Below are 18,078 nucleotides of genomic sequence, written 5' to 3'. Positions count from 1 at the left end.
GGAGAGGAGAGGAGAGGAGAGGAGAGGAGAGGAGAGGAGAGGAGAGGAGAGGAGAGGAGGCAAGGCAACAGTGGGTTTCCCTCTCCATGATTTCCTGTTGCCACCCAGGTGAGGTCACCTCACCACACAGTCTTGTCATGAGCTGCTCCAGTTCTCACAAGAGTGACTGCTAAAACTGGGAGGGGGGAAAGATTAAAGAAAGAAAATGGAAGTTCTTGTCAATCAAAGGAAGTGTTGTTTCAGGCACTGGTGGTGTCCTCTGTGGGGTTGTGTCAATGGAGGAAAACCAAAGTACCAGAGTTGTGCTGTCAATTTTCAGTGACTGGAAATCCAAACAAGTCCTATATGCTGGGAAAATGACTCCAGTTTCCCCTGGATGAGGCACACGTTGGCCCTGCACATTCTGTGGCACGACAGGAGCGCTGTGCTGCCTGCTGCAGGCTCACAGCCCCCTGCCCCAGCACGTCCCCTCACCACTGCTGCAGGTGCAGGTCCATGCTGGTGTTCAGGTTGAGGTCAGCCACATCCAGGAAGTCGATGTTGAAGATGCTGGGGCCCGCGGGGGTGAGCGAGCTGAAGCCGCTGGCTGAGCTGGGGGGGGTCAGGTCCAGCCACTCCATAGTTTCCCACGGAGACTCAGTGAAGCTCATTTGTAAAGCAGAGCCTTCGGCAGGGGAAGGGGACAGCTGGGTGTCCATGGGCGACAGGGGAGTCTGTAAAATCTCCTGGGAGTTGAGCAGTTCGTCGGCAGCCTTGCCAGGGAAGCCCTCGATCATGCCCTCGAAGGGGGGCTCCTCTGCCCCCAGCTTCAGCAGGGCCATCTCGCTGACCCTGCCCAGGGGGCTGTTGAGCAGCACCTCCAGGTGGGCGTCGCTGCTGCCCGGGCAGTGCTCGAAGGGCAGCGGGGCCGGGGGCACCGGCTCGAAGGGGGCAGAGCCCTTGGGGACAGGGCCACCCGAGCTCTCCGCCGACACCATGATCTGAGGCACCTTCTGCAGGCAGGAACGATCCTCCTTGGCATTGGCTGGGATTTCTGTCAACAAAGGAGAGGCATTTGAGGTGCCCTGGCAGGGCCCACCACCACAGCTGACCTCCTGGGCATCCCTCTGGAGACCTGCTCGATCCCACTGGCACTGCTTGCCCACCCTCCCTCACACATTCCCGCTTTCTGACCTTATCCCCCGGGTTTGGACACAGTCCCTAGGGCACAAGCACTGGCAGCTGTCCCCAAGGGGCTGGGGAAGGGCACAGGCAGCACCTTGCACAGGGGAGGGCAGCAGCAGTGCTCTGTATGGGAGATGGCACTGGCAGCCCTGGGGATGAGGGGGCACTGGGGGCTGGCAGTGCTGTGCACAGAGCTCCTGTCCTGCTGTCCCTTCTCTCTGCACAGGTGACAGCCGAGCCCAGACCACCCCATGGGGTTGGCACACGCAGGAGCAGGGTCCAGGGGGGCCAATGTGCTTTTGGGTCCAATCTCAGTGGCTGCTGGCACAGGGAGGGCAAAGCTGTACTCGACTCAGGCAGCTCTGCTGGGGTGCACTGAGCCCCACAGACTGATGCTGGCTGGAGGGGAAGCCCCAGAGGGGAAGAGGGAAGCAGAGCATACCTCCACTCTCAATCAGCACATCCAGGAGCTCATCCATCTGCTGACTTCGTGTCATCTGCTGCAGCAAACGACAAAGAGGAGAGGAGAGGCCATTAGGAGGAGAGTCCCTCCAGCCACAAGCCAGGTAGATGCTCTAGACCCCAGACAGGATGGCTCTAGACCCCACAAATGGCTTCCTCCCACACAGAAGAGAGGCCACACCACCACGGGGCTGGCAGCAGCACTCAGGGCACTGCAGGGACGTGGCACAATGATCCAGGGAGCAGAGCACCTTCCCTGCTGCCAACCCTCTGCTCTGTGGCCACCACAGCCTGCCCTGTCCCAGGGCCCTCGGGACACAACATTTTGGCCCCAGCATCTCACACTGGCAGTGCCTGCCTGCCCTACCTGTGGCCTGCACTGCCCAGTCTCCCTCCTCTCCCTGACCAGAACCTGCAAATCTCCTGCACGCTGCCACAAACCCATTTTCACCCTGCCAACAGCATCACTCCACTTTCCCAAAGGCACCAGCAGTCCCAGCACTGAGGCTGCTCCCAGACTGATGGGAAGGAAGGTGTTCCTGGGTGTTCCTGGGTGTTCCTGGGTGATGGCCAGTCCTCCCTGCAGGAACAGCACTCCAGGGTATGGCTCGGGGGGCAGATGGATGAGCAGGATGAGCTTTCCTGGTGACCTGGGAATGCCCAAGGGTCTGTCTCTGACACAGCACTGAGCACCCAAAGAGAGTGCACTGACAGGCCAGGGGAGCTGGGGGGTGCCAGGACCCCTGGGTGCACAGGGGACACCATCCAGCCCAGCAGGGTGTCCTCCTCTGTGGCAGCTAGCCAGCACTAACCCTTCAGGAAAGCCCATTCCTCATGGAAACAGCTCCTGCCCAGAGACCAGAAGGGGCTGGGACTGCTGCACCTGAGTCCCACTGACTGCAAACAGACAGCAGGGGCAGCCCTAGGCCTGGAGAAAACAAAAACCATGCAGTTACCTGCTTCACTGCATCCTCATAGGGTGGAGGCTGCTTTACCTCTGACAGGGCTGGGCTTGACTTACAAAAACTTGGGGATGAAATAGAAAACTTTTGGCCTGACTGCACAGCCATCTGCATGGGGAGATACAGGGAAATGGAGTCAGTGCATGGCAGGAGCCCTGGCTCTCATCCTGCTGAGGTTGGTGAGGGAAAATGACAATTTTGTGGGTCAAACCAACTGAAAATGCCTGGCTTTGAGCAGGATAGAGGCAGGTAAACCAGCTCCCTGAGCTAGCTCTGAGAGCAGGGCCAGGCTGGCCCCTTGTCACTGCCAGCCATGGTGGCACAGGACAGCCTGGTGTCCTGGGGACATGCAGGACAAAGGGAAGTCAGAGATGCTGCTGGTGGTCAGCTGTGCTTGGCCAGTGATGAGGTGTGGGATTCACATTCTCTGAGCCTGAGAGGAGCAGAGAACAGAATGATCAAAACACTCTCAGCAGAATCCAATTACCAATTCCCTCCAGGTAAGCAAATCTTCCACAATGCATTCCCCTTGTGAACAACACAGGTGCAGCAAATGAGAGAAGAATTGTTTTGATCATTCTTTTCTCTGCTTCTCCCAGGTTCAGAGAATGTGAATCCCACATGAGGCACCTCCCCAGCCCCTCCCCATCACCTCCTGACTGGGGGCATCTCACAGAGCTCAGGCCAGGGAAGGTCACTCAGAAGAGGGAAATCTCTGCCTGCATGTCTTTGCCACCTTTTTGCCAGGCTCCCCTTCAGGATGGATGGCACTTGAAGCACAGTGCCTGTCAGCTGCTGTCCCCATCACCTCCAGGCCCTTGTGTGTCCTTCCCTGCTGCCTGGCCATGGCCTTGTCCCACAAACACCAGCCCCAGGGGATTGTCCCTCCAGGGGGGTTGGATGCAGGGCAGCAGTGGGGTCACTCTGCCTGGCCATGCACATCCTGGCCACCTTTCTGTGGAGGGGAGCTGGAAGGAACACTGCCCCTGGCTCATGGGAAACAGCACTGCAGTGCTGGGCACAAAGGAAGAGCTCTTGCTCCAGAAGGACCCTCACCCCCAGGAGTCCCTTGCAGGCAGCAGAGGGATATCCAGGATGGGTGGTGGTAGAGTTGGGATGAGCTGCAGGACACAATGGGACCATCCCCGTGCCCTTGGGCAGTGAGGGAGCAGCTGGAGGTGCCCCTGTGGTGTCACTGCTCCCTCCTGAGCCTCACTGACCACTGTCCATCTGTCCAGAGCAGCCCTGCTGCCTCTCTGGGATATCAGCCCTGTGTCCCAGTGCCCCCAGAGCTCTGCTGCAGTGCCCAGTGCCAGGCTCACCCCCTGAATCCCCTGCTCTGCCCCCACTCACCCAAACCAGTGCTGCCATCACCCTCCCCACCCCTGCACAGCCCCAGTGCCCTCCCTGCCCATTCCACTGGCAGCTCTGTCTGTGCCCCTCGTCACCCTGAGCTGCTGCCCTTTCCCACCTCACAGCTGCCCATGGCACCTACCTTGCCATGCTCCTGAGCCCCACTTTGTGCCACTGTGCAGGGCTGCACCCCAGTGCCTGCTCAGGGCCACTGTGCCTGGGCTGTCCCACACACCCAGCCTGCCCTGCCACACCCCTGGGAGCACACCTGGCACTGCATGGCACAGGTGCTGCTGCTGCCTGGGCAGCCCTGGGACAGCACTGGGGTTGTGATCAGAGCCTTGTGCTGTTTGTGCTAGCAGCGTTTCCCCCTCCCCAGGTATTTGTACCTGTCCAGGGGGCTGAGTGAGCAGTGGTGGCTGCTGAGGACAGCTCTGTGCTGGCCTGGTGGGGAGGCACAAGCTCTCTCTGACTGCAGACCTCAACTGCCAGCCCTGTTCCAGCTCCCTGAGAAAAGGCTTCCCCAGGGGAGCTGCTCTCCTCCAGCTCAGTGGTGAAAATCCCTCACATGCTGCTGGGAGCCACAATGGCTTGGCAAGCTCCTGGGAAGCCCTGCAGCCCTGCAGTGGGGTCTCCCAGGGGTGTAGGAACTGTGCCAGGGCTCTCCCAGGAGCTGAGGGATCCACGCTGGTGCCTCCCTGCTGTGTATAGAGCTGTGCCAGGCCTCCAAGGGGCACGGCTGTGCCAGGACTCCCCCAAGGGCAGAGGAAGCTGTGCCAGGACTCCCCTCTCCTGAGGGGAGAGGCAGCTGGGTTTGGGCTCTTTTAGGGTAGAAGAAGCTGTGCCAGTACTCCCCCAGGGAAGTGGGAGCTTGCCAGGACTCCTCCAGGGGCAGAGGGAACTGTGCCAGAGCTCCCCAGGGCAGAGGGAGCTGTGCCAGGGCTCCGAAGGGCAGAGGATGATCTGCCAGGACTCTCCCAGGACACGGGCAGCTTTGCCAGTGCTCACCCAGGGGCAGAGAGAGCAGTGCTGGGGTGCCCTGGGGAGGAGGGGAGCAGTGCCAGGGCTTCCCCAGGGCTCCATGGGGCACCAGAGCTGTGCTGTCACCCCTCCAGGACAACTGGCTGTGGTGGCAGGGCTCCCCAGAAGAAACCCTGCACAGGACCCTGCAGCCTCCATCCCACTGCCCATGTGGGACACTTTCTGCCCTTGCAGAAGGTATCGGCAAGGCCTCTCCCGTGTGGTGCGAGCGGAGGGGTGCGGGCTGGGCTGGCACTCACCGGGGCCGTGCGGAGGCAGCTGCCGCCCGGGGGGGACCCGCTGCGGGCCTCGGGGGACAGCGGCAGCAGGTAGTGGCTGTTGGGGGACGGTGGCAGGCTGATGTGCTGGGGGCTCTTGGCAGCCCCCAGGGGAGAGTGCTGCGGGGAGCACTGCGGGCTCAGGAATGTCGAGGAGGTGACGGCGCTCTGCCCTGCGGGCTCCAAGCAGTGGCTGTTCACAATGTGGGGCACCTGCGGCACTCCACAGTTACTCAGCTTATCCGAGCTGCCCGCCTGGCCTTTCAGGGCCATTTGTTTGGATGCAAATGGACAGCTGGACACGGTGTTTTCCTGCTTGATGGGGACACCAAAGAAATGCTGAGCGGGCTGCTGCTTCTCCTCAAGGCCGTTGCTTCTCTTCCGCTTCTGGAGCTGCATCCTCAGCTCTTCCACCTGCCTCTGCTCCTGCTGCAGCTTCCACGTCAGTTCATTGATCACCTTCTGCTTCTCCACCAGCATCTTGTCCTTCTCCGTGTCTATCCCTTCCAGTTCCAGCTGGATGCTCCCTCCGTTCATGCTGCTCATGAGGCTTTCCTCAGCGCTGCCCTGCACTGGTGATGGCTGGAGGCCAAACTGTGGAGAAGCCATGGGCCCATCGTTGAAGGTGTCGGGCAGGGAGCCGCTCACCGAGAGGTCGGAGGAGGCGGGTGAGATGGGTGGGGTGGAGCTGGTGCTGCCAAAGTGGTAGAAACCATTGGATAACATGCTGGTGGAGGACTGGGACTGGTAGCTGGACAGGGTGCTTGTTGGGGTGACGGGGAAGGTGACGGTGGTGATCTCACTGAAGCTGGGCACCGTGCTGCTGCTGCACTCCTGGAAGGGCCGCAGCCGCTCCATCAGCGCTGTCTTGGTGCCCGACACGGGCAGGCCGCGGATCCGGAGCTGCTGCCTCAGCTCCGACACCTGGAAGGGAAATCACTCATGGTCAGTCTTTGTAGGGATGTGCCCCCTTGTTCACAGAGGGACCAAATTATCCTTTGGCTCCTTAAAAAGTCTTGGTGTCCGACACGGGCAGGCTGCGGATCCGGAGCTGCTGCCTCAGCTCCAACACCTGGAAGGGAAATCACTCATGGTCAGTCTTTGTAGGGATGTAACCCCCTTGTTGACAGAGGGACCAAATTATCCTTTGGCTCCTTAAAAAGCCAAAGGAAATTATCCTTTGGCTCCTTAAAAAGTCTTGGTGCCTGACACGGGCAGGCCGCGGATCCGGAGCTGCTGCCTCAGCTCCGACGCCTGGAAGGGAAATCGCTCGAGGTTAGACTCTGTAGGGATGTGCCCCCCTTGTTCACAGAGGGACCAAATTATCCTTTGGCTCCTTAAAAAGCCAAAGGAAATTATCCTTTGGCTCCTTAAAAAGGGAAAAAGCCCAGAAGCTTCTCTCCTCAATTTGGTAAAAAGACACCTCATAGGAGCTTTGGGATTTCACCTCAAACCTAGGGCTAACCAACTGGACAGAGGCAAAAGGTCCTGCCTAAGCAATTCACTAGAAAAAGAAGAGAAAAACATGAAATAATTGCTTTTGTGCAGTGTTTTAGCAGGAGCAAGAACCTCTTGGTTCTTGAGAAAAAACCAAGCTAGGGGCTTGCTCCTGCTAAAACCAAGCTAGGGGCGTACTCCTCTTTAGCAGGAGCAAGCCCCTAGCTTGGTTTTTCTCTGTAAGAACTTTGTTATTTTGCCTTTTATTAAAACTTTTCCTGTTTCCAAAACTACCTCAGAAGCCATCCTGCTAATTTTATGCCATTCAGGGTAGCTGAGCTATCTCAGGTGTGATGAGTTCCTCTGAGAGCTCATAGGACCTGGCTCGAAGAGAAAACCCATGAAGTCTCAGTGGCAGATCAGCCCTTTAGAAATGCAGTGCTTCTAACAAGGAGTCTCAGATCACAGCTTCCAGCTTTAACCTCTGACCTCCCAGGTGCTCCCTGTCTCACCTGCAGTCACCACGGTCATCATGCACAGGCCTGACCACTGCCCAGCCTTTCCTAACAGCAAAACCTTCCTCCTTCCTCTGAGAACTGTGACTTCTCCATGAACCAGCATGAACCAATAGTCAGGGAAGTAACTCAGGCAGGATTCCCTTCCTAGCAGTGGATTTCTCCATGAGCAGAGGGCTCTAGCCCAGACCAGGAGCCATCTGACAGCTCAGAGACTGAGCCACATGCTCTGTGCTCAGGCACATGATTCAGTCACCTGAGCTAGGGCAAACTCAGCTGTTTCCACCTCAGGGCTGCCCCCAGGTCTCTGCTCCTAGAAGGATTTGGCCTTCCCCGTAACTGAGGGTCCATTGGCAAAGAATAAAAGAATAGCTGATATGAGGGATTCTCCCCCTACACCCTTTCTTGCCTACATGAGAGGGGTTCAAAACAGTGCATGGAGCAGGAGGTACCTGGTTATGCAGAGCTGAGCTGGCCTGGCTGAGGAGCTGAGTCACTGAGTGGGGCATGCTGCTCTACTGGCCCCTGGCTGGTCTGTCAGAGCACCCACAGAGTCAAACCCACACAGGGATGGAGCCAGGAGCTGCAGGAGCAGCAGCTCAGATCATCCTTCAGCCTGACCTGCAGCCTCCCCAGGCTGCACCTTTGGTTGGCTGATGCTCAGGCTGGAGCAGTGCACCCCTCACCACCTGCAGAGCAGCCAGCCCTGGTGTTCAGAGCCTCCCCAGTGACCAAGCCCTGCCCAGGGTGCTGTGCTGCTCTCCTGGGGGGCTCAGAGCAGGGGGGTCAGGTGTGCTGATCCCTAACAGGCCCCTCCCAGCCTGTGGCACTCCCCTGACCCACTCGGAGGCAGCACTGCACACCCAGGCTGTGACATTCTGCTCCTGCAGTGACAAAGTTTGCACTCACTTTGAGATCATCCAGGTTGGAGGGCAGAGGGCCTGGCTTGATAGATGAGACACAAGACTGGCCTGAAAAGGTCGTTTTCACTGGAGAAAGAGGGGTGTTGTTGCCAGAGGTTGATGAAGGATTTGAGCTTTTGACCATCTGCTCATTTGATTGCCTGAAATAACAAAGGAGATTTGGGGTAATTTGTCTGTTCCCCCAGGGTCTTTGTGCCCAGCATCCCATCCCTCTGCTCCCCTGGGTCTGCTGTCTCCTATGTGAGACTTCAGGATGGCTAAGGAAAACCAGGCTGGCCTGTAGGGGATGGCTGGTGTCCCACCACAGGTGCCCCAACCAGTATGCAAAGCCAGAGTGCTTTGCAAGGAGTCTGTGCTGCTCCCAAACTTTTCTGTTTCAGTGGTGTGCCTCTATCCCCTTGCTCTGGCACAAATGGATACAGAGGGGAAAGCCTGGAGAGAAACAGGACCAAGTCCTGCTGCTGGCACAGTGCCACTCACTTCAGCTGTCCTTGGTGCATCCCAGGGTAGCTGAAGTGCTGCTGCTGCTGCTGCTGCTGCTGCTGCTGGCTGAGGATCTGGAGCTGCAGGAAGAGCTGCTGTTGCTGGAGCAGTCTGGCATAGGCAGAATCCATGGGTGGAGGGGACTTTTCTGCTTTCTGGTCTGGAGGGATGTACTGGTGGTACTTGAGCTTCTTCACTTTGGGCTTGGTGTCCTTGGGCTTTTTGTGACGGTTCTTGTTGTCACTGGATGATTTGGACTGTTGGAAGGAAGGAAAGGAATTAGGGGTGAGAAGAGCTTCTGTCATCCCCATGGGACCCCAGGGACCAGCGACAGAACAAAGGCAGCTCCTGCTGGCACCCAGCTCCAAGACCTGCTGAGCCTGGATGTGGGGCACTCCCTTGGCACTGTGTCCCATCTCAGCTGGGCTGGAGAGCACATGAGATGGAGAATGACCCTCCCTGCTGGAAGGTGCCCCAGTGTGGCCTGGTATCTCCTCCTGCTCCAGCCCCAGGGGATGTTTTCAGTGCAGGACTCAAGCAATTGCCTCTAGCAAGGCGTAATATTGTATCTTGTACCATCACGCAATTATTTAAATTAGTTTTCTACACAAGGTTGTCTGAATTATTCAAAGCCTTTAAGGCCAGAAGCCATAGCTCCCACCCGTTTGTGGCACAGCACATGGGCACTCCAGGCTTGTTTGCCCCGGGCTGGTTCCTCTCCTGGGCATCTGGAGGCAGCGGCGTTACCTTCACGGCAGAGGGCAGCGGGAGTGTGGGGCTCTCCTGCCCCGCGGGCTGCTTGGGGCTGTCGCACTGGCTGCCCTGCCCCGGGGCAGCGTCCGGAGCGTGCCCATCGGCACTGGGGGGACGATCCTGCAAGGGAGAGGTGACAGGGGCTGTGGGGCCGGAGCCAGGGCTGGCCAGCCTGGATTCGGGCTCCTGGTGCCCCGTTTTCTCACCCCGTGTTGTCCCAAATCCCCACAGATGCCTCAGTGCATCCCAGCCCCGTCATGTCTATCCCAGCCACACCCTCAGGCTATCCCAGTCCTTTCCCAGTCCTCTGCCTCCACACTCCTTCTTGGTTTTCCAGCCCTCCCAATTTCACCTGAGCCCTGTATCCTTGCTCACAGCCCCTCAGCATCCTCCAGACCAGCCCACTCTTCCCAGCTGACCCGTGGATTGCCAAAATCCTTTTGGTCCTCCCCCACCCCAGTCTGCCCCAGTTCCTCCCTTTCCTCCCCGTCCATCCCAGCCCTTCCAGTCTGCCTCAATCCACTCCAGCTCCCCCATTACCCCCCAGTCCCCCGTTCTCCCAGCCTACACACTCCCTCAATTTCCTCCCAGTCCCCCCGTTTCCCCAGCCTCTCCATTCCCCCAGTTTCCCCAGTTCCCCCCAGTTTCCCCCAGTTCCCCCCAGTCCCTCTCTCCACCCTGGCCCGGCGCTCGCCGGGGCTGCAATGCCCCCGCCGGCCGGCAGTGGGCGCGCCGGCCCCGCGCAGCGCGGTCCCCCCACGGTGCCAGATACACAGAACGACACAGAATGTCACAGAATGTCACAGAATCACAGAATTAACACAGCTGGAAAAGACCTTTGACATCATCGATCCCAACCTGTGACCTAACACCACCTTGTCAACCAAATCATGGCATTGAGTGCCACATCCAGGCTCTTAAACACCTCCAGGGATGGTGACTCCACCGCCTCCCTGGGCAGCCCATTCCAATGCCCAACCACTCTTTCAGTGAAGAATTTCTTCCTAATGTCCAGTCTGAAGCTCCCCTGATGCAGCTGAAGGCTGTGTCCTCTTGTCCTGTCCCTGTTCCCTGGGAGAAGAGCCCAACCGCCCCTGGCTGCACCCTCCTGTCAGGGAGCTGTAGGGAGTGATGAGTCTCCCCTGAACCTCCTCTTCTTCGGGCTAAACAACCCCAGCTCCCTCAGCCGCTCCTACAGGACTTGTGTTCCAGACCCCTCACCATCCTCGTTGCCTCTTCTGGACACGCTCCAGCATTCCCACATCCTTCCCAAATTGAGGGATCCAGGACTGGACACAGCACTCAAGGTGGAGCCTCATCAGTGCTGAGCACAGAGCAGGAATCACCTCCCCGGCCCGGGACCCCACGTGTCGCTCTCCTGTGCTATCCCCTGTGTGTGCCATCCCCTGTGCCACCCCCTGTGCCACACGGGTCTGTCCCCCCGCATGTCCCCCGGCCCCAGGAGGGCTCTCCCTACCTGAGGAGCCCCGGCAGGGCCGGCGGGGGGCGGCTCCGGGGCCTTGGAGCCGGGGGGCGGCTCGGCGGGGCCCGGGGAGCCGCGGCTGCGGGGCCGCTCCGGGGACAGCCCGTCGTTGCTGCTGTCCTCCTCGAAGGCGAAGGCGTCGCTCTGCCGGGGAAAGCCGCCCTGGGAGCCTGCGGGGGCAGAGGGGCCACGGTCAGAGCCTGCGGGGAGCGACGGGGCACGGGGTGAGCCTGTGGGGAGCTGGGCCGCGCCCACCGCACCCTCCCCGGCCCTGCGTGAGGGCACACGGGGGGCTCGGGCACCTCCGGGGGTGCCCCGCGGCTGGGGGAGAGCAGGGGTACCCGAGCCATGGACAGGGCACTCGGGACAGGGAGAGAGGCGGGGATGGAGGAGCCAGGATCATGGCCCTTGTTCCTTGGACAGGGAGAGAGGAGGGGATGGAGGAGTTGGGACCATGGAGTGTGTCCTGTGGGAGAGAAGAGGGATCTGAGGAGCCAGGATCATGGCCCTTGTTCCTTGGGACAGGAGAGAGGAGGGGATGGAGGAGCCAGGATCATGGCCCTTGTTCCTTGGGACAGGAGAGAGGAGGGGATGGAGGAGCTGGGACCATAGACTGTGTCCTGTGGGAGAGATGAGGGATCTGAGGAGCCAGGACCATGGCCCTTGTTCCTTGGACAGGGAGAGAGGAGGGGTTGAAGGAACCAGGATCATGGCTCTTGTTCCTTGGGACAGGAGAGAGGAGGGGATGGAGGAGCCCATTCCACCAGCACAGCAGGGCTGGTGCAGACAGGTGGGGCTGGTGCAGGAGGGGCTCTGCCATCCCACCCCTCCACTGGGCTGGGACGGGAGAAGGGGCACCATTCACCCTCCCTGAGCTGAGCACCCCAGCTGAACACCCACACCATGCAGGGACTCTGTCCTCAGCAGAAGGAGTGAGGTTGAAATCAGCTCAGAATGTGATCCATCTGCTCACAGCACAAGAGCCAACAAAAGTGGATGTGGCTGCAGGTGCACAGAGACTCCCACATCCTGTCTCTGTGCACAGGTTTCACCCACAGGACACAGTTCCAACCACTTCTGCTGCCTGCCCGACAGCCCCAGGCTGCCCTGCCTGCACAGCTCCTGCACTGTTATCTGCTAGTCAGATGGGCAAGGGCTCTTGACCCCGAGGTTTGATGACAAATAAAGTGCTGAGAAAAAAAGGTCTCATGTGAGCCTCGGGAGAGCTGCAGGTGGGGGTAGAGGAAGGAGCAGCGTGGCCACACTCGTAATCTCCTCGTGCTCATGTCTGGCATTTGTCAGGCAGCTTGGCACGCTGATAGTGAGGTGACAAATGGGGAAATAGGAAGGGCCTGGGGACAAGCTTCCACCTGTCCCTGCTGCTGCTCAAGCAATGTGCACCTTCTCAACGACACGCACCTCCTGCTCTGACCCCTGCCCCTATCTGAGAGATAAGGGTTATCTGCACTCCCTGTGGCTGCTGGTGCCAGGGTGGGCCAGGACAGAGCCCTTGCTCCCTGCCTGAGCTGCTGCCCAGACATGGGCTGGGGAAATGAGATAAGCCGTGTTCAACTTGCTGTCCCTGGAAAGAGGCTCTGTGTACTCTCCATCAGAGGCAGCACCCAAACAAGGTCCCTGAGGAGCTGCAGCATTGCCTGGGCCACCTGGGCTGCATGGGAGCTGCAGGCCACCATGGACATCCCCTCTTGGGACAAATCACTCCAAGCAAGGGGGACTTGTGGAGCTGCAGGGCTCCTGCTGCGCTGGCAGGGGAGTGTGTGTTGGGAAGTGGTGCCAAAGCTGGGAGCACAAGGGACCTTCAGGACACAGCATGACAGGAATGTGCTGCATCCTGCTGCTTGATACCACAGGGCTGTGCCAATGGGGAATGCTTCCCTTATCTGCCCTGCTCTCACCCAGCCCTGCCTGAGCGTATTGTTTCTCAGTCCCGTGTCCCTGCTGTAATCTCAGGCAGGATGGTGTTTGCTCCAGGCTGTTTCTAATGCACTGGGTATTGTCCTCTGGAGCGCATTGGACAAAGTGATGACAAGGACCTGGTAAAAAAAGTTCCTTGTATCACTGCTCAGCTATGCAGGGCACTGGCGGCCTCCTGTCACTGGGACGTTTGGGCTTTCGGTTGGGGTCTGGCACTTTCTGCTCACCCTGCCGGAGGTGATTAGAGGAACACGTCAGCTGAACTTTCCACTGTATAAACAGTTGAGATTCCAAGGTTAAAGTAAAATGATTTTAAACCCTGTCATCTTTCTGGTATTGCAAAAACAAAAGGCTTAACGTTCAGAAGTGCCAGTACTCATCTCCGCTATGTGTTCAGCCCTTTGCCCCAAACTGTGAGTACCACAAGGTGCCTCTGACTCCCAAAAGGAGCTTGAGAATCCTTCAACTTGGGCCTTTCTTCTGCAGGGACCTGAGGGATGGTTTCTGCACCACCTTCTACTCAACGGCACCCTATGGTACCAAGCAACTTCATGCTGGACCCTAATGAGCTGCATGTTTGACCCTAAATGGGATGGAACTGGCTTACAAGGACACGTTTTTCCCCAGCAATGTGATAGAACAGCATTGTGAAAGGGAGAAATTTAAAACCGAACAAATAATTTTTAAGCCAGACTTTTTAACAGTTTGGTCCCGTAAATCTCTGTTTACCACCAGCCCCTGACAAGGCATCTGGAGAGATGCTGTATTCAAGACTCAAGCTCATTTCTCCAGTCTCCAAACCTCAGCTCCAGGGGATAAAGTCATGCTCACACTGCCTCAAATGTTTATAAAGGGGGAGATTTTTTGAACCTTTTTTTTTTTTTTCCACTGTACTCTCCTATACTGAGTGGCTGGGGAGATTTTACTTGAACTCTCCTTAAAAATTCCTCTTCAGGCAGAGTCCTGGAACATTTCACCTTCAAATAGGAGAGCTGCAACACGCTGGGAATGGAGCAGCTCCAGGGCCAGGCTGGAGAAGCTGCTGTACATACACAGCCTGCATTTCACAGCCCCAAACCAAGAGCAGGAATAGTTATGGGGCAGGACAGAGCAGTATCTGAGCCTGGAGTATTTCATGTCATTTAATATGGTTTCTGAGATGAAATAAAAATCAAAGTGCTTCCTGTTTCAACTCTCATTTTTGGCATCTCTCCTGTCACTCCAAAACCCTTTCTTCCCCAAAACCCTGCCATTGTCCCCAGCCTGTTCTGAGCTCCAGAACAGACACTTCAAATGGGATTATGCCAATGGAAATGATCCCATTAATTGAGGAACTGTGAGCAACAGAACAAGAGCAACAGAACAGAGCAGCTCTCAGTGCCTCATTGGAGACCTGAGTGCCAGTTTGGACATGTGGACACAGCCCCAGACTTCAAAAATAAGAGTTGCTGCCCTGTCACTGCAGGACCCTGCTGGCTTTCCTGCTCCTTTCTCTGCTTTTGGATCTCCCTGTCCTGGCACTGAGCCCTGGTGAAATTTGAGTCACCTTTCTGCTCTGTGTTGGCTCCTACAGCAGCTTCCCTGCAGCAGCATGGGGGAAGTAATTGTGGATGATTCTTCCTCCCTCCTCTGGTGGGAGGAGGTGATGGAAGAAAACCAAGGTTAGGAATAAGAGAATTGCTGGGTCTGGCTGGTAGGAGTGTGCCCTGTTTATATTCTCCAGCAATTTAGCACCCCAGGGATGCTCCACACCCCAGGGATGCAGCACTCTGCTCTGCTGGGTCCTGAATACCACCAGCACCAGTGGTAAAAAATAAAAGAGAACCCTCAGCCTTCCTGAACTGGGGCCACTCCACCCCCATTTATTGGGATGTGAGAGCTTGGCAGGGCACGAGTGGGAGAATCTGGGCTGGTCTCACCACCAACCCCTGTGCACTCAGGTTCTCTCCCATGCTGAAGGGAGGAGTGTCCTCTGTCCAACAGCATCACTTCTGTGCTCAGAGCCTTGGGGAGGGAAGGGGTGTAAGAAAGGAGGTTCTTTCTGGGGGAATGTGGCTGAGAACTGGTGCATGTTTGTGTCACTGCTCTAAGATGAGAGCTCTGTGCTCACAGGCTGTGCTGGACTGGGATGGTTACTCTGAAAATAATTAAATTTAAGCAATAAAAGCAGCTCTTACATCCAGGCTGGTCCCTTCCTGCAGTCACTGTTGCAGCCCCTGCCCCACTCCATGCACACACCCATCACTCACAGTCACTGTCAGTACCTTTTATGGCCTCTTTCACAGCTGAGTCCACAGGAATAATATTCTTCTCCACCAGCTCCAAAGGACCCGGCCTGAGCGCGATCTTCTCATTGAGGTCATCCGCCAACCGGGCTCTTTTCAGCTTCATTTGAGTGGACTGGATGGACCCCTCTGCAGCTGAGTCTGAAAGGCCAAACAGAGGCATCAGCACCAGGGGCTGCTATGGGCACAGCACTCAGGATTCCCTTCCTAGCAGTAGGTTTTTCATGAGCAGAGGGCTTTGGCACAGAGCAGGAGCCAGCTGACCATGTGGTGCCCTTCAGCACAGCCCCTGGGGCTGTGCTACCTGAGCGTGGCTCAGCACAGCAGGATCTGCTCTGCCACACTGGGTGGGGCTGATCTGGGACATCTCTGAGCCTCAGGCCCAGCTTCTCCATTCCCAAACAAGAGCCTCTCTCTACCATCCTGGGCTTGCAAACCCAGCCTACAGCTGGACCATCCTCTGCAAGGCCCAGGAGTGACCTGTGATGGAAACTTCATCAGCAAGCTGCCACCAACAAGGGCCAAAGGGCTCTCCAGCCCCTCCCTGCCAGGAGCACACTGGCCCCTTTTGGGCTAGTGCAGATGGGAAACAGCTGGAGAATAGAACCACTGGAAGTGCTTGATGCCTGGAGGAAATGGCTTACAGGAATTAAAAATGCTGAGTCTTGGGCTGTGGACTTTTGGAGGTGACATAATTACAGTGCTCCAGGCCTTCAGGGAAAAATGAGCTGGGGAGGAGCAGATCAGAGGCAGGGAGATCTGGAGGCTGCAGCCCCACTAAAGCCAGCTGAGAAAACCCCAGTTGTTAAAGGGTGACAGAAGAATATCAACTTAAACAGAAAGACTTCCTGAACAAAGCTATCTGGCTCCTCTCTTGGATCAGGCATGAGTAGTGAGGGAGTGGGATCCTAAACCAGATCATTTCTAAACCCTGGAGGGTCTAAACTAAGAGCAGCTGCATGTAGGTTGTTCTTTCTTCAAAGCCTGGACACTCTGGAACAGATACTGTAGGGAACATGAGCTACAGGGCTTGACACCATGGAAATTCCCTACAGGAGGTCAAGAGAGCTGCTCTAGGGCCATTCAGTGAACACAAATGAGCTCCTCCAGGTGAACTGTAACAGAAGGGAGGCCTGTAAAGCACCTGGATGATGCAAACTGTGCCACCTGGCCAGTTCCAATCACCTCTGGCTCCAGTTGTGAACAAAATGGATTCGTAAGTCAAATCCACAAAATGGCTATGCCAAGACAGAGCTCTGAACTGCAGAGCAGGATGGACAGAGGTGAGGGCAGAGGCTGCAGGGAAGGGGCTGTGGGGCAGCACATGCACCTTGCTGTGTGCACAGCCAGGCACTCTCTGCTCTCTGCAGTCTCTGTCCCTCTGTCCCTGTCCATGCCCAGGGACTGCAGCTGCCTCCATGTCTGGGAACAGCCCCCCAGCTCCATTATTTAACCTAAGGGAATCACACCCTTCATTTCTTCAACAAGCAATGGTGCTAGCTTATTTTTGGGATGGAAACCCCGGGGAAAAGCAAGGGAGCAACACTGATCCAGCACAGGACCCAGGCTCAGCCCTCCTGCCTGCCAGAGGGAAAAGGAAATACAGATTGCATCCATGCTGAGAGCAGAGGGCAGCATTCACAGCTGCCAGAGAGTGATCTGCTGCTTCCAGGCAAGTGACAGGACTCAAGGAGGGAGGGAGGCTGCACATCCTCTCTGTCTCTAAGGATCTTGTTATCTCTGGAGATAACGAGGGACACTGTGGTGTTCTGCTGTCTATGATGGGATCCAGCCCTGCCAGCCCTCTGCCTGAGAGGGAACAGCAGGATGAGAGAGGAGAGGAGAGGAGAGAGCTGCTGTGGCTCACAGACTGATAGCAGGGCTTTTCATACTGCCCTGCCTGGGTCACTGACTGCATGGGCTGTCACACAGAATATCCAGAATTACAGCAGCACAAAATATGGTCAGCCTTGGGAAGGGGCTACAATGATCTGCTATAGGAATTTCAGTGCCCTGGACAACAAATTCCCTTGGTTTACTCTTCATGATCAGATATTGGCACCGGTGTGTAACAGAATTCTCTCTCACAGCTGTTCCTTAGAGCATCTTACACTGCCAGAGATGGGAGAAAGACTGGGTGGCCTTGGGACTGTGCCTGTCAGGGAATAAAAGTGTGTCCTGCTTCCTAACACCAGCTCTGGACACAATTTCATACAACATGTCCCATTTGAGTCTGTCCCCCATGGGCAGCTGGAACAAAGTAATGGCAATGAGATTCCTGAAGGAACACAAGAAGGGCAGGAGGAACACAAGTCCCAGGGCAGGAGACACAGGGAGCATGTGGGAGAAGCTCTTACCTTGCAGAATGTGCATATTGACCAGGTCTGAGCGCTCAGGCCTGCTTCTGATCTTGTGCTTGAGATAATCTTCAGTCTGCAGAACACAAATGCAAAGTTACCTGCCTGGAGCAGCACCAAAGTACTGAGAGCCCCTGCCCCTGTGCCATCCCATGATTCTTTTGGATTTATTACAAGCTGGGTTGAGCGAGCTCCTAAATGACATTTCTCATCCCTGAAATACTGGCTTGTTCTTGGGCAGAAGTTCTTCAGAGAGGGAACAACGTGCACGAAGCTGCTGAGTGTTCACTGCACCCACTCTGTGCCCTTTGCCATCACCACTGAGCTTCTGATGCCTGAAGTGTCCTGAGAACATAGGAAGGGTGACACTATTCCCTGGGAGCGGTGGCCCTGCCCACCATGTCACCTCTGAGATGCTCAGAATGCCCTGGCAGCAGTGGCTTCTGTGGGAGGCCCAGCACTCTGGGGTGAGACATCAGGCAGAACAAGCAATGAACTCAGGCTCTGAACCCAGGTCAGCCAGAGGCTTAACCTTCCTGCAGCCTTGCAGCCCCTGTGCTCTGTGGTTCCCCACCCAAGCTGTGATGTGGGGCTGGGAAAATCTGCTTTGCAGTCACTGCAGCTGGGCTGGTGCTGGACACGGTCCTGGAGCCTTGGGCCAGCTCCCT

The 18,078-nt window shown here is 56.9% G+C and overlaps 1 protein-coding gene across 1 annotated transcript; it reads right to left on the bottom strand.

The window, feature by feature from the left end:
* Window positions 1-349: 349 nt before the first annotated feature.
* Window positions 350-17,441, bottom strand: MYOCD (myocardin). Its single transcript, XM_071452705.1, has 11 exons — window positions 17,411-17,441; window positions 15,033-15,194; window positions 10,828-11,003; window positions 9,345-9,470; window positions 8,969-8,971; window positions 8,595-8,854; window positions 8,101-8,254; window positions 5,222-6,163; window positions 2,583-2,696; window positions 1,607-1,664; window positions 350-1,033 (listed from the first exon to the last, which is right to left on the bottom strand). Exons 1-11 carry the CDS (start codon window positions 17,424-17,426, stop codon window positions 471-473), a joined length of 2,574 nt encoding a protein of 857 aa, XP_071308806.1. The 5' UTR covers window positions 17,427-17,441; the 3' UTR covers window positions 350-470.
* Between the last annotated feature and the right edge of the window lie 637 nt (window positions 17,442-18,078).

The sequence above is a fragment of the Agelaius tricolor genome, unplaced genomic scaffold (genome assembly GCF_023055355.1).
Source record: "Agelaius tricolor isolate 1412-34295 unplaced genomic scaffold, bAgeTri1.0.p SCAF_35, whole genome shotgun sequence".
Taxonomy (NCBI): Eukaryota; Metazoa; Chordata; class Aves; order Passeriformes; family Icteridae; genus Agelaius; species Agelaius tricolor.
This window is presented reverse-complemented; position numbering and strand designations above follow the sequence as displayed.